The sequence below is a fragment of the Carettochelys insculpta genome, chromosome 3 (assembly GCF_033958435.1).
Source record: "Carettochelys insculpta isolate YL-2023 chromosome 3, ASM3395843v1, whole genome shotgun sequence".
Taxonomy (NCBI): domain Eukaryota; kingdom Metazoa; phylum Chordata; order Testudines; family Carettochelyidae; genus Carettochelys; species Carettochelys insculpta.
In genome coordinates, this window is record NC_134139.1 from 178,865,263 (window position 1) to 178,886,448 (window position 21,186).

Genomic DNA, 21,186 nt, shown 5'->3' on the forward strand with positions numbered 1-21,186 from the left:
AACAATAAAGCCTAACGGACTTATCTAAACTTTACCCTACTTACAGAAGATTGGAGGGCCTGTTCCTGGAGGGAGATATTCTGTGTCTGTCTCCCTCATGGCTAGAAAGAAGGACCAGAGGATAGAAAAGGGAGGAACCAAAAAATTCCTTTGTCCCAGTTTGAAATTCTTACCTACGTTCCTATAGGCCAACCTCACCTGACTAAGGAGGTTAGCCAGCAGCCTGGGAGTAAAAGGGTTAACCCTCATGATCATGACAGAGGCACAGGCCTTCAGCCACTGACAAAACCCCTCTTCATGAGGGCTCTGACACGTCAGGCCAATTTTAGCATACTCTTCTGGGCTTCTTTGGGATGGAGGTGACATGATGTTTTCTACCTTATTTCCCTTTTAAATTGTACTCCTGCACCAATGCAGGCAGGAGGGCCTCCGAAAGTGCTGGTTATTAGCTATATGTGCATCCCTGCAAACTATCCTTACATCAGAGGGTGTTATCCCAAGTCATATTCCCAAAAAAGGGCACTGTTCAGAAAAGTAGTAGGCAAACCTGAAAGATATGTAGCACTTCTATTTACAAAGATGGTCACCCACAGATGGAACACAGGCAGAAGAAAAAACACCAACTGTACTCGAACCGATTTAATCCAGCAACCCTAGGAAACAGGATATGCCAGATTAAAGAATTTTCCAGGTCAGAGAAGGTTCTGTGAGTTTATGGGCATGAGGGGATAGGAGCGCAATGCTCACCTAGCGCACCATTCCTGGGGGCACACATGGCTTCCCACTGCTCCCTGGGAGAGCAGGAAAAAGCCTCAAAAGCAGCATGGTTCCCTATCTTGGGTGAGATTTGCAGCGGCACAGAGCTGCTTCCTCTTCCCCCTGCCGGGTTGTGTACCGCAAGTATTCCTGGATCAGACATGTATGAGGTTCAAGTGTATAAGTGATGTCCCAAGTGAGCCTCATTGCTTTGCGATATGTATTCCAACACAGAGCAGTCTCTCTCTTTAATTCTGTTTATAATGCTTGTTGATCAGTACAAAGTACACTGAAATAGTTTTGGTCAAGGGCATCAAACCCTTTTTGTTAGAAAGAGGTTAAAAATGCTGAGGGGCTGACTGAAAATAACTTATCTTCTGTAACTTGGGTATCCACAAATATCTCATTTGTGCATCATGAAATGTTTCTGTAGTTTCATTTGGACAGTTTACATTGTATTGTAATACATGGTTGAAAATGTAAAAATGCATGCCCTGACGAAGTGGACCTTTGCCCACGAAACCTTATGCTCCAAAAAAAATCCATTAGTCTATAAGATGCCACAGGATTTCTCATTGCTTTTGTCATTCGTGGGTGCTTAAACTCAGCCTCCCTCCACCTCGAACCTCACAGTTTTGCTGTAGCAAGTGAAAGTGCGAATGCTGCTTTGTCCACAGTAGTGCTCTCCTACTGACAGAAAAACCCACTCACTGGGGGTAAAATATTATGTTGGCAAAACTGCAAACAGTGTTCACACCAGTTGACTTTTAGTAACAAGTCCATACGGACATGGCCTTGTTGCTAAAAGCTGAACAGTGTAGACAAAGTTAGAAAAGCCTGACAACTGCAGAGGTCATTCCCATGATAAAGGACAAAACAGACAAGGCATTTAATCTTGTTGGATACAAAAAAAAAAAAAAAGTCTCTTGATAACTAGTAGGACATCTTCATGGCACCCTCCTATTTGTGAGTCATGCTGTTTATGCTCCTTATGGGTCACGTACCTTGGATACAGTTATTATTAGAGCCTTACCAAATTCACAGTCCATTGTGGTCAATTTTACAGTCAGTTATGATTTTTTAAAAAAATCATATCACGATTTCAGATATTTAAATTTCAAATTTTTACAGCGTTGTAACTGTAGGGTTCTGACAAAAGAACTGAGGAGGGGTCAGAAGGTTATTGAGGACAGGTTGCAGCACTGCTACTCTTACTTCAGCTTGCCTGCTGCTGGCCATGCTGCCTTCAAGAGCTGGGTGGCCAGAGAATGGCAGCTGGTGGACAGGAGTCCAGAACAGTAGGCAGAACCACTGTCACTAGCAGTGAAGTAGTAAGGATGGCATGGTAATAGTTTTGCCACCCTTCTGAACTGCTGTCTTCAAAACTGGGCTCTTGACCAGCAGCAGCCCCACTCTGGCCACCCAGCTCAGAAGGCAGCAGTATAAGAATAGGGGCGGCATGGGGTGGTACTGCCACCCGTACACGTCTACACTGCTGCTAGTGGGGTGGTGCGTTAAGATCTAGGTGCCTGGCCAATAGCCACTGCTCTCTGGCCACCCAGTTATGAAGGCCATGCGGAAATAAGAGAGGTAGTACTGCAGCCACTGCCCCCCATAGCCTCATGGCCCCCCCAAATCCTCTTTTTCAGTCAGGACCCCCCATTTTGAGAAATACGCTAGTTAAAAAGGGAAGACCAGTAATATAAAATAAAAAGAGCCAAGATGCCAGATTTCATAGTCCATGACACATTTTGTATGGCCATGAATTTAGTAGGGCCCTAGTTATTGTAGATGCTCAAAAATCATTACGATGGTTGCCAGTTTCTTGGGATACCTTCAGAAACCCTGCAGTTATTTCCAGTTACCACACAGCAGTGGACCATTATGTACCATCAGGTTAATGTGCAGTTGAAGTCTTGAAGTGAAACAAAATTGGAAAGTGGATTTAAAAAAACAGCAAGGTTTCAAGCTGCTGAAGGTCACAAGAAAGCTTTGTCAGAGGTAAGAAAAATATACTGAGGTCACAGCAAAGAAAGCAGCTCAAAGCTTGACTGAAAAAACATTGTATCACAACATTTACTACAAGCTGAACCTCTCTAATACAGCACTCTCCATAAAGCAACATCCATAATCCAGCATCATTTTAGTTATCCAGACAACCACTTACAAGGGGTTTGGCCACATTTCCCATGGTCCCATAACTTTTGTTTACAGCCACCAGTCCTGGTTCTCAGTGTTCCGTGCTATTATTTAGCTGCACTTTACCCCAAGTGTCTTCTAAGAGTCCTGCAAGCAGTGGAAGTGTTGGTAATATACTAGAAAATATTGACTTTCTGCGGTCTGGCAAATTCCCTTGTATAGATCAGTCAGGTCCCAAGAGTGAGAGGTTCAACCTGTAGTATGCTCAAATGCATGGTAAGATATTTTAATTAACATCAACCATGTCAGCAAGCTTCTATGCAAACTGACCTGACTACAAATTTGTTAGAAAGCACTTCTGATATTTTGTAGGGAAAATGAATTTGCTGGCCCTCAAGTAAAAGCTAAGGAGATTTGTAAGCAAATGAATACATCTGCACATCTCAAAGAGAAACACCTTGTAAGTGCAACTCCCTGCTCTTCTCCCCCACACCTATTTTCCTGTGAGGCACATGCAAACTATCTGAAGATGTACTTAATCAGTGAAAGGGCTTTTTTTAAGCAGAGCACTGGATTCAGCCATCACTTGAAAACATATTTCAAACTAAGTGAGGTATAAAAGAAGCTTGGACTTTGAGCATTTGAAACAGACAGCTTATGGAATTGTGAAGCAAATACCACAATAACTAGAAAAACAATTTGAGCGCCAAACATGAATTAGATTGCAACAAACACTATCTTTTAACAAGAAATTTTAAGAGGGAGTTTGCTTCCAAACAAAATGATCCCTTTTAATATTCTCTGTTATACATGAAAGCCAAGTTAAAAGAGATGTAATCCAAAGCTTAGTTAGGATTGCACTGAGAGTTGCAGTAAAATTCACAATAATGGCAACATCTGCTGAGAGGAGATTTTTCTAAATTAAAGCTCATAAAAACATTGTTCAGATCAAGCACTGTCTGTCTGGGTTGACAATTATGATAATCAATCATGATTTAGGAAGAGATCTGTCATGCACTGACATAACTGATGACATGGATTCAAAACATGCCAATGAAAAATATTCCCAAAGTTCCAGGTGGGCCTCTACAGCTCACACTAAATCCAGTGCTGCCTTGTCTTCACTGATATTTTTAGCTCTGATACGTAAATTAAACCACAATATGTCTACCTGAGCTGAAATACAACTTGGACTGCACATCTATTGTAGTGTAACCATAGCTTCTGAAACGAGCCTATGCCCTGAAACACAATATCACTTCTCAACATTGTGTTGACACTGTCCACACATCTACCATTATGACGTCACAGGATCTAACTGCATCAGCCATAACATCAAAGGCTTGTTCACTTGCATATCTACAAATATTATATATGCCACTATGTGTCAGCAATGCTCCTCTGCCATGTACACTGGACTAACTAGGCTGTCTCTCTGGAAAAGCACAAATGGATATAAATCAGACATCAAGAATGGTAAAATTCAAAATCCAATGAGGAGGTATATTAACCTCCCTGGACACAAAGTTACTAACTTGCAAGTTGCCATTCTTAGGGGGAAACCCTTCAAAACCAGACTGCAACATGAAACTGCTTGGTTGGAATTCATATGCAAATTTCACACCATCTCAGTGGGTCTGAATAGAGACATAGAATGGTTTTCACATTAAAATAAGTAAATTTCCCAGTCAGGTATTCTCACCTTCTCATCACTATTGGACATAAGCCACATCCACCCTGATTTACTGACATTTCTCTCTCAGCCTCTCTTTCACTTCAAGCATCTAAGGAAGTGATTTTGTATCTCAGAAAAGCTTGTGCCCTAATAAATTTGTTAGTCTTTATGGTGCCACCAGACTCATTTTTTCTGATTTTCTTTTTTTGGCAAAAGGGTGACCATAGTTCTTCCCTGCCTCACAATGGGTAGTACAGAAGAACTCACTATTATTTGTGAGGAACTGAAAGGCAAAAGTAAAGAGGGCTATGTAAGCATCCTCTGTATAGCATGCCCATCTATTAACGTAGACACTAGTAACAGATAGGAAGCACAGTGATCTGTTGTGATAGCAAGAGGTGTGTGTGAACTGGTTAGTCTCAAGGCAGAAAAGAAAGACATTCACTTTCTTTATTAATGAAGCAGTCATGAATTTTCCCACATGGCAGTTTTAAATTGTCAGCTATGAATGGGTAACTCTACAAATACTAGCTGTTTACAGTGCTGGTTAAACACCAGATGTCACAAAGGTAAGTCCCGAAGTTAAGTTTTGTTCAAACACAATGGATAATATGATTAAAAATGATGTTTTGCTTAATTGCAGTAAATTAATTTTTGAATAGAGTAAACCCTTTCATTCCCAGGCGCCCCAAGACCAGGAAGTTGCTGGAGAGTCAAATATTCCAGATAATAGAAAGGTATACCTTGCAATGCATAAGACTAAAAAACAAGATTAGATAATTAAAAAAAACAAAAATTTATACAGAATACTTTATTTACCAACAACAGTAGTATTGTACACTGTAAACTTATACTGCATTTGCTGTATTTACTTTCACTATACTGTGCTTATGAAAAATATAACTAAAATTTATTTGAGGTTAAAATGTCAGTTATTTGAGCGTTCTGGGTGATAGAATGCCACACATGAAAGAGTTTACCATAAAACCATTTGCTTTCTAAAAAAGACACCAAAACAACAGGCAGAAATTTGCTCTGCTTGTACAATGCTCACATAACAAACATGATTAATAACTACACAAAGTCTAGTATCGGGAGGTAGCCGTGTTAGTCTGGATCTGTAACAGCAACTAAGGGTTCTGTGGCACCTTACAGACTAACAGAAAAGTTTTGAGTGTGAGCTTTTGTGAGCACAGACACTTCATCAGATGCTACACAAAGTCTGTGGCAGGGCCAGAAACTGACCCCAAGCATCCATAGAACCAGTTCTATTCTTCCCTGCTCAGTCCTTGGGTGACTGCTTTCACCCCTGGGTGAGTCTACACTTTTACACACACACACACAAGTCCAAAACACATTGATCACTCCTCCCCTTCCACCAGTGGTCCCTGAACCAATTCTTCCCTCCCTCCCCAACTATGATCTTCCCTATCCTCTGTCCCATCTAGCGACCACTCCACTGGTCCCCTCCCCTACCACCTAACAGTGATGATTTACCTCTCCCCTTACCCGCCCCCATACTATGGTCACTACTCCCCTTACCCGCCCCCATACAGTAGTCTCCCCTCCCACAGGGCGTGACCACACCTCCCCTTCACGCCGCGGTCATTCCTACCCCCCTCCTTCACTGACCGCTCCTGTCATGCCCCCACCCCGCAGAGGTGGCCACCCCCCTGCTTGGCCCCCGCCCCAGCACTGGTCTCGCGCTCCCCATGCGGCAGTGAGGACTTCTGCCCCTCCCCCCAACAGAAGTCTCCCTTCCCCCAAGCCCGGCCCACCCCTTACCGAGGCGCTGCTCCGCTGGGTGCGGGGCGTGTTTGAGCGCCCCGAGAGCGGGCGCCCTCCACAGCAGCAGCAAGGCCGGGACCAGCGCGCAGAGCCAGAGCCTCATGGTCCGAGCGTGGCTCACATCAGCCCGAGAAGCCACCTCTGCTCCCCGGGACAGGCTTCTCCTCACGGCGCCTCCCTCTGCTCTCTGCCGGCTCCCACAGCGCCGCCGGCTCGCCACCCCCAGGGCCCACACCCGGAAACCCGGCTGCCCGCAGAGCATTGTGGGTGCGGCGGAGCCGCCATCTTGTCTCCGGGTCGAGCCCGCGCAGGTCGCAGGACCCGCAAGGGACGTGCGGAGGGCAGGGGTCTGACGCCACCGTGAGGAACACGTGCAGCCGGGAGGCTGGCTCGGCCGCCCCGCCGCGCCCAGCCCCAGAGGGTCTGATTCAGGCAGGGAGGATGGGGTCCCCTTACGGGGCGTTTCCCCGAAGTGACATAGCCTTCCCCCCACCCCTCCCCCGCGCTGCAGCCAGGGTGGTTGTGAGCTGCCCCGCCAGTGGTTAGAGCACCGCTCGCTGCGGGAGACGGGCGCACTGCTTGAGGCTTGAATGCCTCGCCCAGTCCAAATAACCAACCATAGATCCTGTGTTACCTCCTCCCAAATGCGCTTAACGTGCGCGTCGGTGTCATCTGCATAGCAAGCCTCAGACAGCTTTTGGGGACATAGGGACTGAGCTACTAGTAGGGAGGAAAAGCCCCTCTGGCCTGGTACCAGGAGCAGAGCAGTGATAAGTACTGTGGGGCCTCGGGTAAAGAGTGAAAACTCAGGGGTAGCGTGCTGCCTTCCAGGAGTGGAGGTGTGATGGTATCCTAGCACTGGACAGCCTTCTGGAGTCAATGAGAAAAGATTGTGGTTAAGGATGTGATTTTGTCATGGATTTAGTGACTTTCCAGGACCCGTATGACTACAGGGTCAAAGCTGGAGCAGCTGACAGGTCTTGGTCACCGGAGTAGCAGCTGCTGGAACATTTGGCAGGATGGAGGAGTGTCGGAACAGCAGCCATTAAAACAGGTGATTGCAGTCAGCTTCCGGGCAACAGAGGGTGCGTAAGCCTGGCACAAGGGTCTGCAACCCGCACTTCTTTGTGGCTCTCGATGCTGTAATTGCAAAGTAGAAAAACAAAACAAAAACCTGCTGATTATTTTTCATAAACAGTGAACGTGTAAAAGCCCCCAAAGCTCGTATCTAAATAGCAAACCATATGTGATCTCAAAACGTAGAACTCCCTCTAGCGGCCTCCGGGGAGAGAGAGGGTTCCGGAGTGAAAGTCAGGAAGACAGTGGTAGAAACGCACATGTAAAGTGAGAGGAAATAGAATATGTAAGATGTTTGTGAATGTCCTGCATAGGGTGACCACCCATCCCATTTTGGCCAGGACAGTCCCATATTTCAGGCTGTAGTCAGGTGTCCCAATTCATTTTAATAAAAGGGCTAATTGTTTCGAACTCATGCCCCCTGCTGAGCTGCCCTTCCCCCAGGTCACTGCATCTGCATCTGCTGGCCAGAGACCATGTGTAGCACATACTCACCAGCCACTGAGGCAAGCAGCAGAAGGAGAGGAAGCTAGAATGGGCCATGCCTTAAGTAAGGCAGAGTATGTTAAGGCAGGAAGAGTGGGGTAGCGTATGTCCCCCAGTGCTTTTTAAGATTTTAATGGGATTTTCATCCTGGGTAGTTGTCCCTCCAGCTAGGGCTGCAGCCCTGTTCCCAGCTCCTGGTGGTGTGGGGAGAAGCCAGGATCCTCACCCGTGGGGCTGCAGCCCTGTTCCTGGCTCCCAGTGGCTTGGGGAAGCCAGGAGCCTCCCCACTGTGTTTGAAGCCCCATTCCCAGCACCTGGAGGTGTGGGGCAGCTGGCAGGTCCCCTGTGGGGCGGGGGCAGCCCCATCCTCAATGGCTGGCAGTGTGGATCATCTGGTGAATATCCTCTCCACCCCACAGGGCAACTGCCCCTGCAACGGGGGAGCTCTCCTGTGGGGTAGCAGCCGCATTCCAGTGCCCCATGGCATGGGGCAGCCAGGGAGCTGCACTTGCTTTGCAGCCATAGCTGGGGAGTGTCTCCCCCACACCCAGGTGTCCTATATTTGGCCAAGGGAAACATGGTCACTCTAGTCCTGCAGTAAACATGTATTGCATTACAAATCATAGTGTGTGCACTATTCTTAAAATCGGGGTTACAAAAAGTATGGTGTGACATTATTTATTAAGGACTGTTTCATATTCACATGCATCACAGCTCTTGAATTACTGATTTTTTTTACCGAATTGGGAAAAAATGACTCTTCTTGCTATTTCGGTTGCTGACCCCTGGCCTGGCACCACCAAACACCTGACCAGCAGCCCCAGACTAGTGTGATAATATGGCCCATTTTGGTTGGAACAGTCTCTTTGGCCATCCTAATTTTTTTTGGTAAAACTGGGAAATGTCCCTTTTGGTTTTGACAACTGATCTTCAGCTAGAAAATGCCCAGTTTTAAGGGAAAAGAAATGAAGGAACATGCAGGGGTGAGGCGGTGAGTGGGAAATGGCAGTCCTGTGCAGGGTGAGGCTTGAGGGAGCTGCTTGGGCCAGTTCCACATGGGTAGGCAGCAGGGGGGTTGGGCCAGCCCCACATGCCAGGGGAAAGGAGCCACTCAGGCTGGTTTCAAGCAGGCACAGGGGACAGCAAGGTCTCAGGCCATCCCCATGTGGGGCAGGAAGGGCTAAAGGAGGGTCTCCAAAGAGCAAGGCTTTGGGTGAATCCCATGCAATATCCCATTTTCCCTTTGGGAAAATATGGTCACCACATCCAGGCCCCTCAGAGCGGCTGCCGGGGTTGTGTCAGCACATGCCCCCCACAGCCCCACCCCCAAGACTGCTATAGCAGCAGTCAGCCCTTGTCATAGTATCAGTCAGCTCTTGCTGGAGAAGCAGTATCAAGATTGGAGCAGCTGAAAGCTCCCCACTGCACTCTGTGTTCACCTGCCCCCCTTGTGTTTGTAGTAAAAGTCAGGAATAGCTCAAGGGCTTCCATGAATGTCTGCTGCTTGAATGTCTGGTGGATTTTCTGGGGCTGGTCTATTGAGAAGCTCTTTGAAATGTTCTTCCCATTGATTCAGTTGCTGCTCTGAACCTATTATCACCTGTCCCTCTTTGTCTTTGACTGGTCGTTCAAGTGTGCTGCATTTTCCTGAAAGCTTTTTCTGTAGTGTCATAGGCTGAGAAACTTGGTGACCATTAATGTTGGTTTTCATTAAGTCTGAGACTACTGGAGAATTTTCAGAAAATTGGAAGAAAGCTAATGTTATATCATTATTTAAAAGGATAAATAATAATTACAGGCGCATCAGTCTGACCTCAGTCCTCGGCAAGGTAATGGAACAGCTGACATGGGACTCCATTAATGAAAAATTAAACAATAGTAACATAGTTAATGTGACTCAGCATGGGCTTATGGGAAATAGATGCTACCAAATTCACTCAATTTTGTTTTGTTTCGTTTTGAGATTTCAGGTTTGTTTGATAAAGAAAACATTGAGTGATGTACTTCAACTTTTGTAAGCAGAGATGATGGGGGTCATGAGGGGGCACATACCTCCTCCTTCCCCACCAAATGCTGTGGGTGGGAGGGGCAAGGGGCTGGTCAGCAGCCAGCAGGGACAGAGTTCCTGGGTGTCGGGAAGAGCCAGTTGAGTCAGGAGCTGATAGTAACATTGGGAGTCGCTTCCCAGAGCTCTTATTCACACCTTTTTTGCAGGCATCTCTGCTAACATGGTTCATGTTTTGCTTGTCCTTCCAGCCTCATTTTATCTTGATCCTGATGTCACAGTCACCAGGGTGCATTTTGCCATTGATTCAATGGCAGCAGGACTGGGTTCTTAATAAACGTTTCCTTCGAGGGCTCTGTGGTGAGTGGTGAACTACATACGGTCACATCATGAAGCTGTATGCTTGAACTGGGTAAAGAGACCCATCTCTGTCTTAACATAGACCTAAAAAATATTCTGCTGTGCTGGTGTTAATAGGCTGTAGGGGAATAACCCTACACAAGAGGCCAGCTGTACAGCAGGATCTATGCGTCTCAGTTCAGCCCAAGATAGTTGAGGTGTGTATAATAGTCCAGAGGAGGCTAAGCCTCCATCAGCCCAGGCCAAGCCTCCTCAACACAGTCTGTGGTCCCACCTACACTTTGTCTGGTATGTGCTCAGCTCCCACAGGCAGCTTGAAGCTCAGGGCTCTTTCAGCTGTTAGTTTGGGCTGGTCCCCAGGTGTCTTGGGCCAGTGCTCAGGCCAGCCAATGGCCTGCAGATTATGCCAGTGCTTGGGCCACCCAATGCTGCTGGGACAGGCTGCCCAGTGTCCCAGGGTTTGGGGCAGCTGGGGTGGGCACTTGAGGTGGCTGATGTAAGATGCAGGGGTGGGGCTCAGGCAGTTTGGCTGGGGTTCTTCTGCTTGCAGAGAGGAACTGAGGGCTCTGGTGGGCAAGAGGGGCACAAGAGATGGGGTGGGGGTGGAGCACTAGGCAGAACCAGCCCCTGCTAACCCTAGAAATGGGGAGACACAGGGAGCCTCTCCTGACCGCGTGTTGTCCTAGGGATGAATCTATCACTGAGGCCTTGATTCTTCACTGTTTTCAACCTTGTGGGATCATTCACATCTGAACAAAGTGAACGTCAACCATCATGATTCTACTTGAGTAGTATTCTGTACCCACTTTGCACAGGTGTAAATGACTGCACAAAACAGGGAATCAGGACTGAGGGCCAAATGCTGGTTGTCTTTCTTACACACACAGTGCTGTGGCCTGCAATGGAGGGTCACACATAAGTAAGGCAAACAGGATCTAGTCCATTCTGTGGACCTCCTCAGTGGTTTTGGATGGAACCCCGATCTTGTGGGAGTCAATGGCAAAACTCCCATTTTGACTTCAGTGAGCTGCGATTTCACTCCTGCTATATAAACCTGCAGAAAGTCTCTATTCAGATACCTATTTCACTCTAGTTAGTGATGTTCTGTCTTCACCATTTTTGTAAAATAAATTTGTAGGGTTCTCTCCCTTTTCCCACCTCTACCTGTATTCCCCTTGCTTCTGGGGATGCAGTCTCTCTTTAAGTTTGTCCTTGTGACCTTAAGAGCTCCACAATGCCAAAATGGCAATCACTGTTCTGAAACAGCAACTCCTCTCACGCCTAACAAACTTGCTATACTTCTCATTTTGCTGTCAGAATATTCATCTAGGTGTCATTTAAGATCTTAAATGAAAGCCATGCTAATTCTTAACATAATTGTAAAATGTGTCTATGGGTCATATGTAAAAAACATTACATCAGTATATTGAAAATAGGTCCTTATAGTTGTATCAAGCTGTTATTGCAGTAGCAGAGGTGAAAAACCAGTTTTGCTAGGCAAAGAGACATAGATTCCTGGGTAAGCATTATAAGTCAAACACAATGGCTACGTCTACATGTGCCCCAAACTTCGAAATGGCCATGCAAATTGCCATTTCGAAGTTTACTAATGAAGCGCTGAAATGCATATTCAGCGCTTTATTAGCATGCGGGCGGCAGCGGCGCTTCGAAATTGACGCTCCTTGCAGCCGCGCGGCGCGTCCAGACGGGGCTCCTTTTCGAAAGGACACCGCCTACTTCGAAGTCCCCTTATTCCCATGAGCTCATAGGAATAAGGGGACTTCGAAGTAGGCGGGTCCTTTCGAAAAGGAGCCCCGTCTGGACACGCCGCGCGGCTGAAAGGAGCATCAATTTCGAAGCGCCGCTGCTGCCCGCATGCTAATGAAGCGCTGAATATGCATTTCAGCGCTTCATTAGTAAACTTCAAAATGGCCATTTGCATGGCCATTTCGAAGTTTGGGGCACGTGTAGACACGGCCATTGAGTGCTGCAATTGCATTTGAAGTGGACGGGAGAATGTGGAGCCAAGTTGGAGTCAGCATACAGGGGAACGAATGGTGGAGCTGAGGCTGCCCTCCTGAATTTGTGGGTCAAAACAGTTAAATTTTAGAAAACAGAAATGAAGTTAAAACCCTTATTGGTACGCATTTACTAAAGCTATGGCTACACTAGAGTTGCTATTTTGAAATACAACTATATCCCGAAATAGCAACTCTGCAGCTAAACACCGTGCTTGAAATAGCAGTGCTATTTTGAGTGCAGTATTCCACTTCCATTATCCCTCAGCGTCTGAGGGTGGCAGAAATGTTGAAATTGCAGCTTATTTCTAACTTTAATGCTGCATGGATGGCACCAAGTTCAAAATAAGTTAACTCAAATTACACGGTTTGCTCAATGGAAATTGTGTAAGTTATTTCGATGCACAGCTATGGTGTAGCCATCGCCTAAGGGAAAACCCATGAAAGACCTGAGGAGTCATGAAAAAGTGGATCCTGCTGCTTTGACCAAAACCCAGCAGTTCTATCAAAGCCTGAATCACTGGGAGAAGATCCCTTTTATTAAATAGAGAATGTTACCATCACCAGTTCTAGGCATAGGCCCCAACTCCATGAGTGCTCCAGGGCTGGAACATCCATGGAAAATAATTAGCAGGTGCTTAGCATGCTCTGGCAGCCAACTCCCCCATCCCCCAACATCTCCATCCCACCATCAACCCAGCTGATTAACTCCTCCTCATCCCTCTGTGCTCCTACCATTGCAGTCAGCTCTTTTGCAGCATTCAGATGGCTTTGGGAAGGAAGGGGAGTAGATGAGATGGGAGGTATTCGGGGGAAGAGGGAGGGCAGGGTGAGAATTTGGAAGAGGTTAGGCCGGAGTCTGGCACAGACTGCAAGCAGGATAGAGTTGGGAGTTTGGGGAAAGGGAGCAGAGTGGGGCACTCCCAGGCCCAGAGGAAGCCAGCACCCTACAGTTCTAGTAGCATGTGTTACTTTTTTTTTCCATGCATAACCAGCTCTGTTTCCTCTCACTCCTTGCAGAGTATCTCTTACTCTTTCTTTATGAAGTTATGCCAGTTGGCACTAGAAATGTATTTCAGTGAGGGAGTAGATCTTTAGCGGTGCCCATCAAGCTGAGTGTATGCAGTCTGTCTAGGTATAGCCTATGCCTGGTAATCACTTGGAATGTCCATTGACAGGGAGCTCCATGAGGAGTGCTGGCTGGTATGTATCCAGCACCAGTCTGTATGAAGATGCAAGATCTTTGGAAACCTGGAAGTCAGTGCTGGTAGTGCCAAAGATTGGTGGTTTCAGGAAGCCAATTCACGGACAGGACTGCTTTGTGCCCAGAGCAGATAGTGGCAGGGTGCCTCACAACCTGGCTGGCCCTGGGGAGTGACACAGGCCACCTTTTCATCTTCTCCCTGTCTCCCATGGTTTCCTTTATGCTCCAAAATATCTGTTGGTTTATAAGGTACCACAGGACTTCTTGTTTTTTCAGTCTTTGATCTCTCCTGAGGTCTCCTTCTCTGTTCACTGGGTTTTCTCTTTGTCTTGCCTGCACAAGAGGTAGGTCCTTGCTAATGCTTCCTGTGATGGAGTGGGGGATACCTGTGTGTGTGTGTGGCTCACAGAGGGTGGGGGGCTTCTGCTGAGGGTAACCCTGACAACCAAGTAACACCTTTGTACAGCAGACAAAGGAGGAGGTGGAGCCTAAGGGGTTCGAATTGGAACTGGGAGTTGGAAGCAGTTAGTCTGGGCTGGGAGAGAGAGAGAGACAAAGGAGGGGGCAAGGCCCCAGCTCTGGGGGCCCCTCGGGGCCTCCTCTCCCCAACATGGATTGGACTGGCTGTCTCTGCCTGCTGTACTGACTCCTCTGTACGATGCTGTGTCCTGTCGGCTAATAAACCTGCTGTTTTCGTGCTAAGTGAGAGGCTCTCCTGCCTGCGGACAGGGTGCAAAGCTTGGGGGACCCCAGAACCCCATCACACTGGTGTCAGAAGTGGGATGTTCTGCACCCCAAGGATGGAGCATCCAGTAGTAAGTGACGGGCGCCACGGAAGAAGAAGAGGGGCCTGTGAGACCCAGGTGTGCTGACGGGCAGTGAGGTGCAGTTTCCCAAGGCGGAGGGGCCTGCGGCCGAACCCAAGCAACTGCGGTCGTGGTCCTCGAGAGGGGGTGTCACACCTGAGGAGGGGTTACTCCTGGGAATCTGTTGGAGTCGGTCCCAGAAGGTGGAGGGGCCAAAAGCCCAACCCCCAGAAACAAGTGACCCCTGAGGAGGCTAACACCTGAATGAGTTTGTCCCAAGACAGGGTGCTCATGGTCCTTAAGAGCGGGTGTCACACTAAAGAAGGGGTTCCTCTGAGAGTCTGTTGGAGTCGGTCCCAGAGGGCAGGGGGGCCTATGGCCTAACCCCAGGGAGCTTGTGACCCGCAAGGAGCCTGACACACTGAAGGGATTCTTCCAGGAATCGTGGGGTGCAGAGGGCATCAGCCTGAGAGCCTGCAACCACGCTGAGCAACTCCGCTGTGAAGTGGCAGCACCTGGAAACTGAATCGAGATTAAAGAAGCTGAACAAGGCAGCGTGGATGTGCAGTGGCAAAGCTGAGGGTTAAGAAAAATCCTGCAGAGGTGAGCCCAAATCGGGGCAGGGAACCCTGGACTGCATGGAGCTCTGAACCGAGTGGCCTGCCACAGCTCAAGGAGGGAAGGAGTAATTCCAACCCATCATCTACTAGTGGCCAAGACAGACCTGCGAAGAGTTTTCCAGGCCTGGGCCAAGGAAGGTGCCTGTGTGTCTGTGCAGGAAAGCAGCTTGTCAACTGGGAATGGCAAGTTGTCTCTGAGAGAAGCTGCTCCACCTTCTGTGTGTGTGTGGAGACCAGCCGGGGGCCTGGGACAAAGGAGAAAGTGTCTCCCATTGTCTGTCTGTGTTGAACAGCAGCAGCAGTAGCCTGGGGAGAGAGCAAAGCCTGCATTTGGAAAAGGTGCCAATAAGGAAACTAGCCCATTGTCTGAGGAAGACTTCCCCAGCCTGGGGTGGCTGGAGAAGGAACCACCAGGAAAAAGCATTCCAGGTGTGCCTAAACCCAGCCATGGGGGCTGGAACAGAGGGAATGGCTCTGGAATGGGCAGTGGTATCCCTGCTAAGGACACTGGTCCTTGGTGCAAGAAAAGTGCTTCTGCTTCTGAGGAAGTGAATCCTTTGTCTGAGCCTGTGGGGGCTCAAGATGGAGCCAAGATCCCAAAGCTGGATCTGAGGGCAGCTGAAGCCCAAATGGAAAGTGGGCCTACCTCTGTGTCTCTCAGGGGGGATGATGCTTTATCTTGGTCTAATCCAGTTAGTATCATCAGGGTATCCCAAAGACCAGATGATTCTGGTACTTGTTCTTTGCCTAATGCTGAGGTGTTACTGGGAGGGGGTGAGAGGACTCTGTCCTACCAGAGTCATCCTCTCTCCAGGACACAAGAACAGATGGGCAATGGAGTTATGCTGACTGATGAAGATAAAGGAGCTGGTAGCAGAAGGGACAAAAGGGACCCTAACCTTCTGTCCGGTGGTACTGGCTGTCTGCCTGGAGGGGGATTACGTGGGAATCTGCCTGATGGGCCAAAAGTGATCCTGGGTGTAGGTAAAACCCAGGAGCTGGTTGTGGCTCAAGGGAGCAGTGCCCCTGTGGAGCCAGACGGGTGAGTTATTGTTTGGGGGAGCTCTTGAGGAAAAAAATTTCCCTGAAACTTTTCCTAACCCGTCTGTGGGGACTGCAAAAAATGGGAGTAAGGTGAAGGAGAGTAAACAGAAAAGGTGCTTGTCTGTAAGCACCAGAGCCAGCCCTTTGCCTGGGGAGAAGTTTGTTTCAGCTCCTGACGGCCAGGACCTGCCTAAGTGTAAAACCACTGGCTGTGCTCTGGAAGGGTCCAAAGCAGGCAGGGTAAAAGTTTCTCAGAAATTGGAAGTTAATGCAAGTAAAGTAAAAACTATCAGGTAGTGTAAGCAGCCCTGTGAGAACCAAGTAAAACAGCTGCACAGTCAGTCTCTGTAGGATGCAGGAGAGGGCCAGCAATTCCCCATCTCCAAATGGTGAAAACACTTATACTCTCATACTGGATTCAACTTCTGATTCCATGGGGAGGCAGTAGTTGGAGGTGGAAGGACAAAGAAGCTTTGGGCCTGGTGGGCCAGTAAGGGATAAACAGGAATTCCTTCATGTGAATTCTGCGTCTGGGACTCACAAAACAACTCTCAGAAAGCAGTTTGGTTTGCAGATTTCCAGGCTGGCTGGGAGGGGGCATCTCCCTGAGATCATCAATGGCCCAGCTCTTGTTAGAAGGGAGGGCACAGCCAAAGAGATCAGATTTCCACCCCAGGGGGCAAGAGAGAAAATTAAAACTTGATGTAGGGAATGTGGCAGAAGGAATGCAGTGCTGCTGAAGGCTGGGAGGAATGAGTCTCCCAGAGGTCATCTGCATGAGAATGCAAAAGGTGTGCATGTGTGATACCTTTTCAGGCAAAGCCTAATGGGTAGCAAGTAAGCCATGAGATTTGGTCTATTGTAAACATGTAGTTGTAAAATCACAATTTAAGCTGACACTTAAGGTGGGAGTTGTGAGATCTCACCAATGCTCTGGGTTGTTGTGGGGGGACAGGGCAGTCGCCTTAGCTGTGTAAGACATTGATTACACGGGGCTCCCTGGTTTAAAGCATTGTGAGAGACCGGGGAGGGGTACTGGTTGAGCCAGCTTGCTGAGTGCCTTGGCCCTGCCTATGCCTTGGCCATATAGCTATAAGCCTGGCTTGACTAACCCTCCCCACCTGTTAAAAGATAGAGCTGGATACTAGGGTGTTTGTGAAACCCCACACTAGAGATACCAAGAGCAGAAATCACAGAGTGGCAGCTGAGGCCACACAGAGCTGAAATCACTGGGTTCTGCCTTAGGGCAGTCCCAAGCAGTGGGGTTAGGACCGGCGGACAACAGCAGGACCAGCGGGCGGCCGGTAGGAGTGGCGGCGGTAGACGACGGTGACCGGCGGACGGCCTGTAGAAGCGGCGGTGGTAGACGACGGCGGGCAGCTGGTAGGAGCAGCGGCGGCGGTAGACACCGGCAGGTGGCCGGTAGGGGCGGCGGCGGTAGACGACGGCGACCGGCAGACGGCTGGTGACAGCAAGGGGAGGCTACAGACAAGTGGACAGCTAGTATTGCCCTGGTGATGTATCTGTGGGCTTTGAGTTTGGGACTGCACCGCAGAGGGTACACCCTGTAACTGTGTGTGTGTGGAAAAGGGCCAAGAGCCCCAGCAAGAGACTGGGTTCTACTGCATATGGGGATGGTATCTGGGTAAAAGGGGTTTTGTCTCTTCTGTGCCGAGATATACTGCATCTGTCGCTGTAACCTTGGGGTAGGTTACGGTCATTAAACAAGCCATTTCTATCTCAGACTCTGTGCTTGCGAGGAGGGGGAGAACCGCCTTACAGGCACCCAGCACGGGGGTGAAATTGTCCCAGGCCACTGGGTGGGGGCTCGAGCCGGTTGATTGTATCCTTGATAGGAAAACCCCACAAGAGTTGAACCCGGCCCTTCTGGCAGGCATCTGGCGTTAACAGAAGGGTTACATTAATGGTGCTAAAAAAGGCCTCAGCCATTTATCCCCAAAATACCAAATTCTCAAAAATGTTACACAAAGGTTGTGGTCTACCAAAAAGCAACGTAAACGTACAGTTGCAATGGGTTTGTTCTGTTACTCACACTAACTGCTGTAACCAAGGGGTGCTGCTACCAAAAGCTGTAAAATTATACCATGTACTCAATGTTTGAAAAAAGCCATTTAACATAATAACATTAATGTAAAAGCATAAACTGTACGTTAAAGAAGTCTGTAACTCTAAAATGTCACCGTTGTTCCCTGTAACTAGTCTTGCAACCTCTCACATGAGGAGGAACATTCCAAACCTATTGTGTGGCATGAAAGGGGAAACTAAGGCACACAACCATTTTGGTGGTCTGGCTAAATGCCAAGGGTGAAAGCATTTGTACCTTCCTTTACTGGACTGTAACTAAATTCCAAACATGTGCCGGAGCAGCTGTATGGGCTGGTGGTCAGACAGGGCAGGGCCGAAACCAGAAAAAAACTATTTAATCTGTTGGTGCTGCAGCATCTGTATGGGCTCTGCCTGCCCGACTTGAGAACGTGGCTGATGGACCAAAAACAAAAGCAGGGAAACCAGCCAACCTGAGGGAACTAAAGGGACTTGCCCGGCTGCATCACATAAAAAGGGCCAATACCAAGCTCCTAAGTTGGAGCCTCCCCCAGCAGGATTATGACATGGAGGTGGTGCACATCAAGGGAAGCAGTGAGGGTACAGCCAATGCCCAATCACAAGGGGAGGGCCCCGAACTTCCCCAGGTCACTAGCTGAGTGACCCCGCTCAGTTCGGTCTGGAAGAGGGGAGAGGTGATGGAGTAGGGGATACCTGTGTGTGTGTGTGTGTGTGTGGCTCACAGAGCGTGGGGGGCTCCTGCTGAGGGTAACCCTAACAACCAGGTAACACCTTTGTACTGCAGACAAAGGAGGAGGTGGAGCCTAAGGGGTTTAAATTGGAACTGGGAGTTGGAAGCAGTTAGTCTGGGCTGGGGGAGAGAGAGAGACAAAGGAGGGGGCAAGGCCCCAGCTCTGGGGGCCCCTCGGGGCCTCCTCTCCCCAACATGGATTGAACTGGCTGTCTCTGCCTGCTGTACTGACTCCTCTGTACGATGCTGTGTCCTGTCGGCTAATAAACCTGCTGTTTTCCTGCTAAGTAAGAGACTCTCCTGCCTGTGGACAGGGTGCAGAGCTTGGGGGACCCCAAAACCCCATCACACTTCCACTGTGTCAGCAGATGAGCCAGATCATCCCCTGTGTTGTGGTTAAATTGGAGTTTTATGGCTTCTGTTTTGTTTTTAGGTAGACTCCATTTTGTCTCTGCTTTCAATATGGATTCCATGATTGGCTTCCATTTTGAAAGAGAGCTGCCAATGTGGGATCATCTTCTTCCCTCAAATAAGGCAGGAAGACTAAGGCAGGAAAATGACTCTAGTCTGCCCGGACACAGGAGTCCGTGAAAAAGGGTGGAGCCTGCACCTCAGGGCTCTCTCTCTCCAGTGTCCCCTGTCAGTGCTGATAGCTAGGGCAACAGCTGCAAGCTGCTAGGCCTCATAGGCCAGGCAGACAGAGGATCTGGAGAAGCCAGCTGGTTCCTAAGGTGGCAGTCAAGAGAACTGGTAGGCCTCGTAGGCCAGTCTAACTTTATTGTATTTTAATTTGGGGGAATATCTCACACTCACACACATCTATAGTTCATTTCTTTTAGTCTTTCTCCACACAGGACTATGAGTCAAGAACAGAAGGCAGAAGATGGAAGAAATCAACATTCCTGGTATCCAGTCCTTGATGCTCCCATTGACCAGTCCCTGTGTCCTCCCTGTGGTCCAGGATATGGTACCACCTTTCTCTTTTACTCATGATCCTAATGTGAGGGTCTGGATCAGGCTAACATCAGAGCCATTAGTTTTATGTTGTAAGGGAGTCCTGGTTTCATTTGTATTATTGAATTCTATTTGTTCATGTTATTAATAAAAAAAACCTGTTATTTTTATTCAACTTGCCTTAGTTTTAACTACACAAAAACCAATGACAGATGTGGAGGGAGTGGAGCTCTGCGGACTAGCTCATCTTCTGTTGAGTAAAACTACAATTCAAATTGTGTGGGGCTAACACCTGGATTGCACCACAACTAGGCTGGAAGCAGCACTGGCTGCTCAGCACTCAGTTTTGCTAGCAACTGGCAGCTAAAAAGGAAGTTAGAGTGGTTCTAACATTGATGGTAGCAGACTATTTCTGCTGCAAACTGGTCATAGATCTTCCCAAAAATCAGATGACCCTTAGATAAGTAAGGTCCCATGCCTTAGTTTCCCCACATTTGAAATGGGGATAATTAAACTGATCTTTTTAAAGCAGTCTGAGATGTACTGATGAAAAGCACTATAGAAGTATGTATTATTTATTTTTATGAACTTCCGAAGTCTCAAGCACCTGTCCTGGGTAGCTGCAACTTTATTCCTGAAAAATGACTGATAAAATGTCACTGCTTAGCAATGTTTTCATTTTGTAGGTTACCACTGCAATTAAAATAAGTGATCGACAGACACTGATAGGGACTCAAAAATGGACCTGGAGATGTGAACTTCACAAAGCTCCCAGTTGACAACTCTGGGAAACTTTTCCTTATGGTTTAGAACCGTACCTTTCTGGATAGGTATGAAGCACAAGCAGTTTGATCAGGATGTTACCAGCTGGATCTAGGGTAAGACTTCTCCTCTCTGTCACAGCTCTAAAGCTCAGAAAAATAGTGCCTCATGAGTGACTCAGGGAACTTGTTTAGCTGAAAGCAAATTAAAAAGCTCTATGTAAAATATATTGTTCAACTAAAAGTATATTTTCAGAAAATGGCTGCTCTTTGAGACTGCAGTTAAGCAGACAGAGCTGTAGTCAAAGAAGTCAAGAAACTCTTTTGAAGTTCCTGAGGAAGTACGTGGTCAACACAGTTAAGAATGAAGTTCAAAGGAGTCTCTGAATTCAAATCACAACATTTAGACAAGAGCATGTGACACAGTCATGAAGTTATTGCATAAAGTTGAGCAAATGTGTGTATAGAAGCACAAGTTGCAGCTCTGCGTAATGGCAACTGCGGTGAAGCAGAGGATCTCTACCCTACCAGCAAAGAAGAGATTCAGAAGAGCCTTTAAGCCGAGCAAATCCCGTGCCATTATATCCACAGCCAATGCCAGGCCGGTTGAGAGAAAAGAAGGAAAGTAGAATTAGGGAACACACTTAGAAGACCCAGTGGACCACTGAAGAGGAAAGG

At 47.9% G+C, this 21,186-nt stretch overlaps 1 protein-coding gene across 2 annotated transcripts in view; it reads right to left on the reverse strand.

The window, feature by feature from the left end:
* ADAM17 (ADAM metallopeptidase domain 17) overlaps positions 1 to 6,620 on the reverse strand; it is a 56,265-nt gene extending 49,645 nt beyond the window's left edge. Inside the window, exon 1 of one of the 2 annotated variants that reach the window (XM_074991240.1) lies at positions 6,356 to 6,620. In XM_074991240.1, the coding sequence (XP_074847341.1) occupies positions 6,356 to 6,620 (265 nt within the window). The remainder of the gene's footprint in view (positions 1 to 6,355) is intronic. The other variant, XM_074991241.1, reaches the window with a different exon arrangement.
* Between the last annotated feature and the right edge of the window lie 14,566 nt (positions 6,621 to 21,186).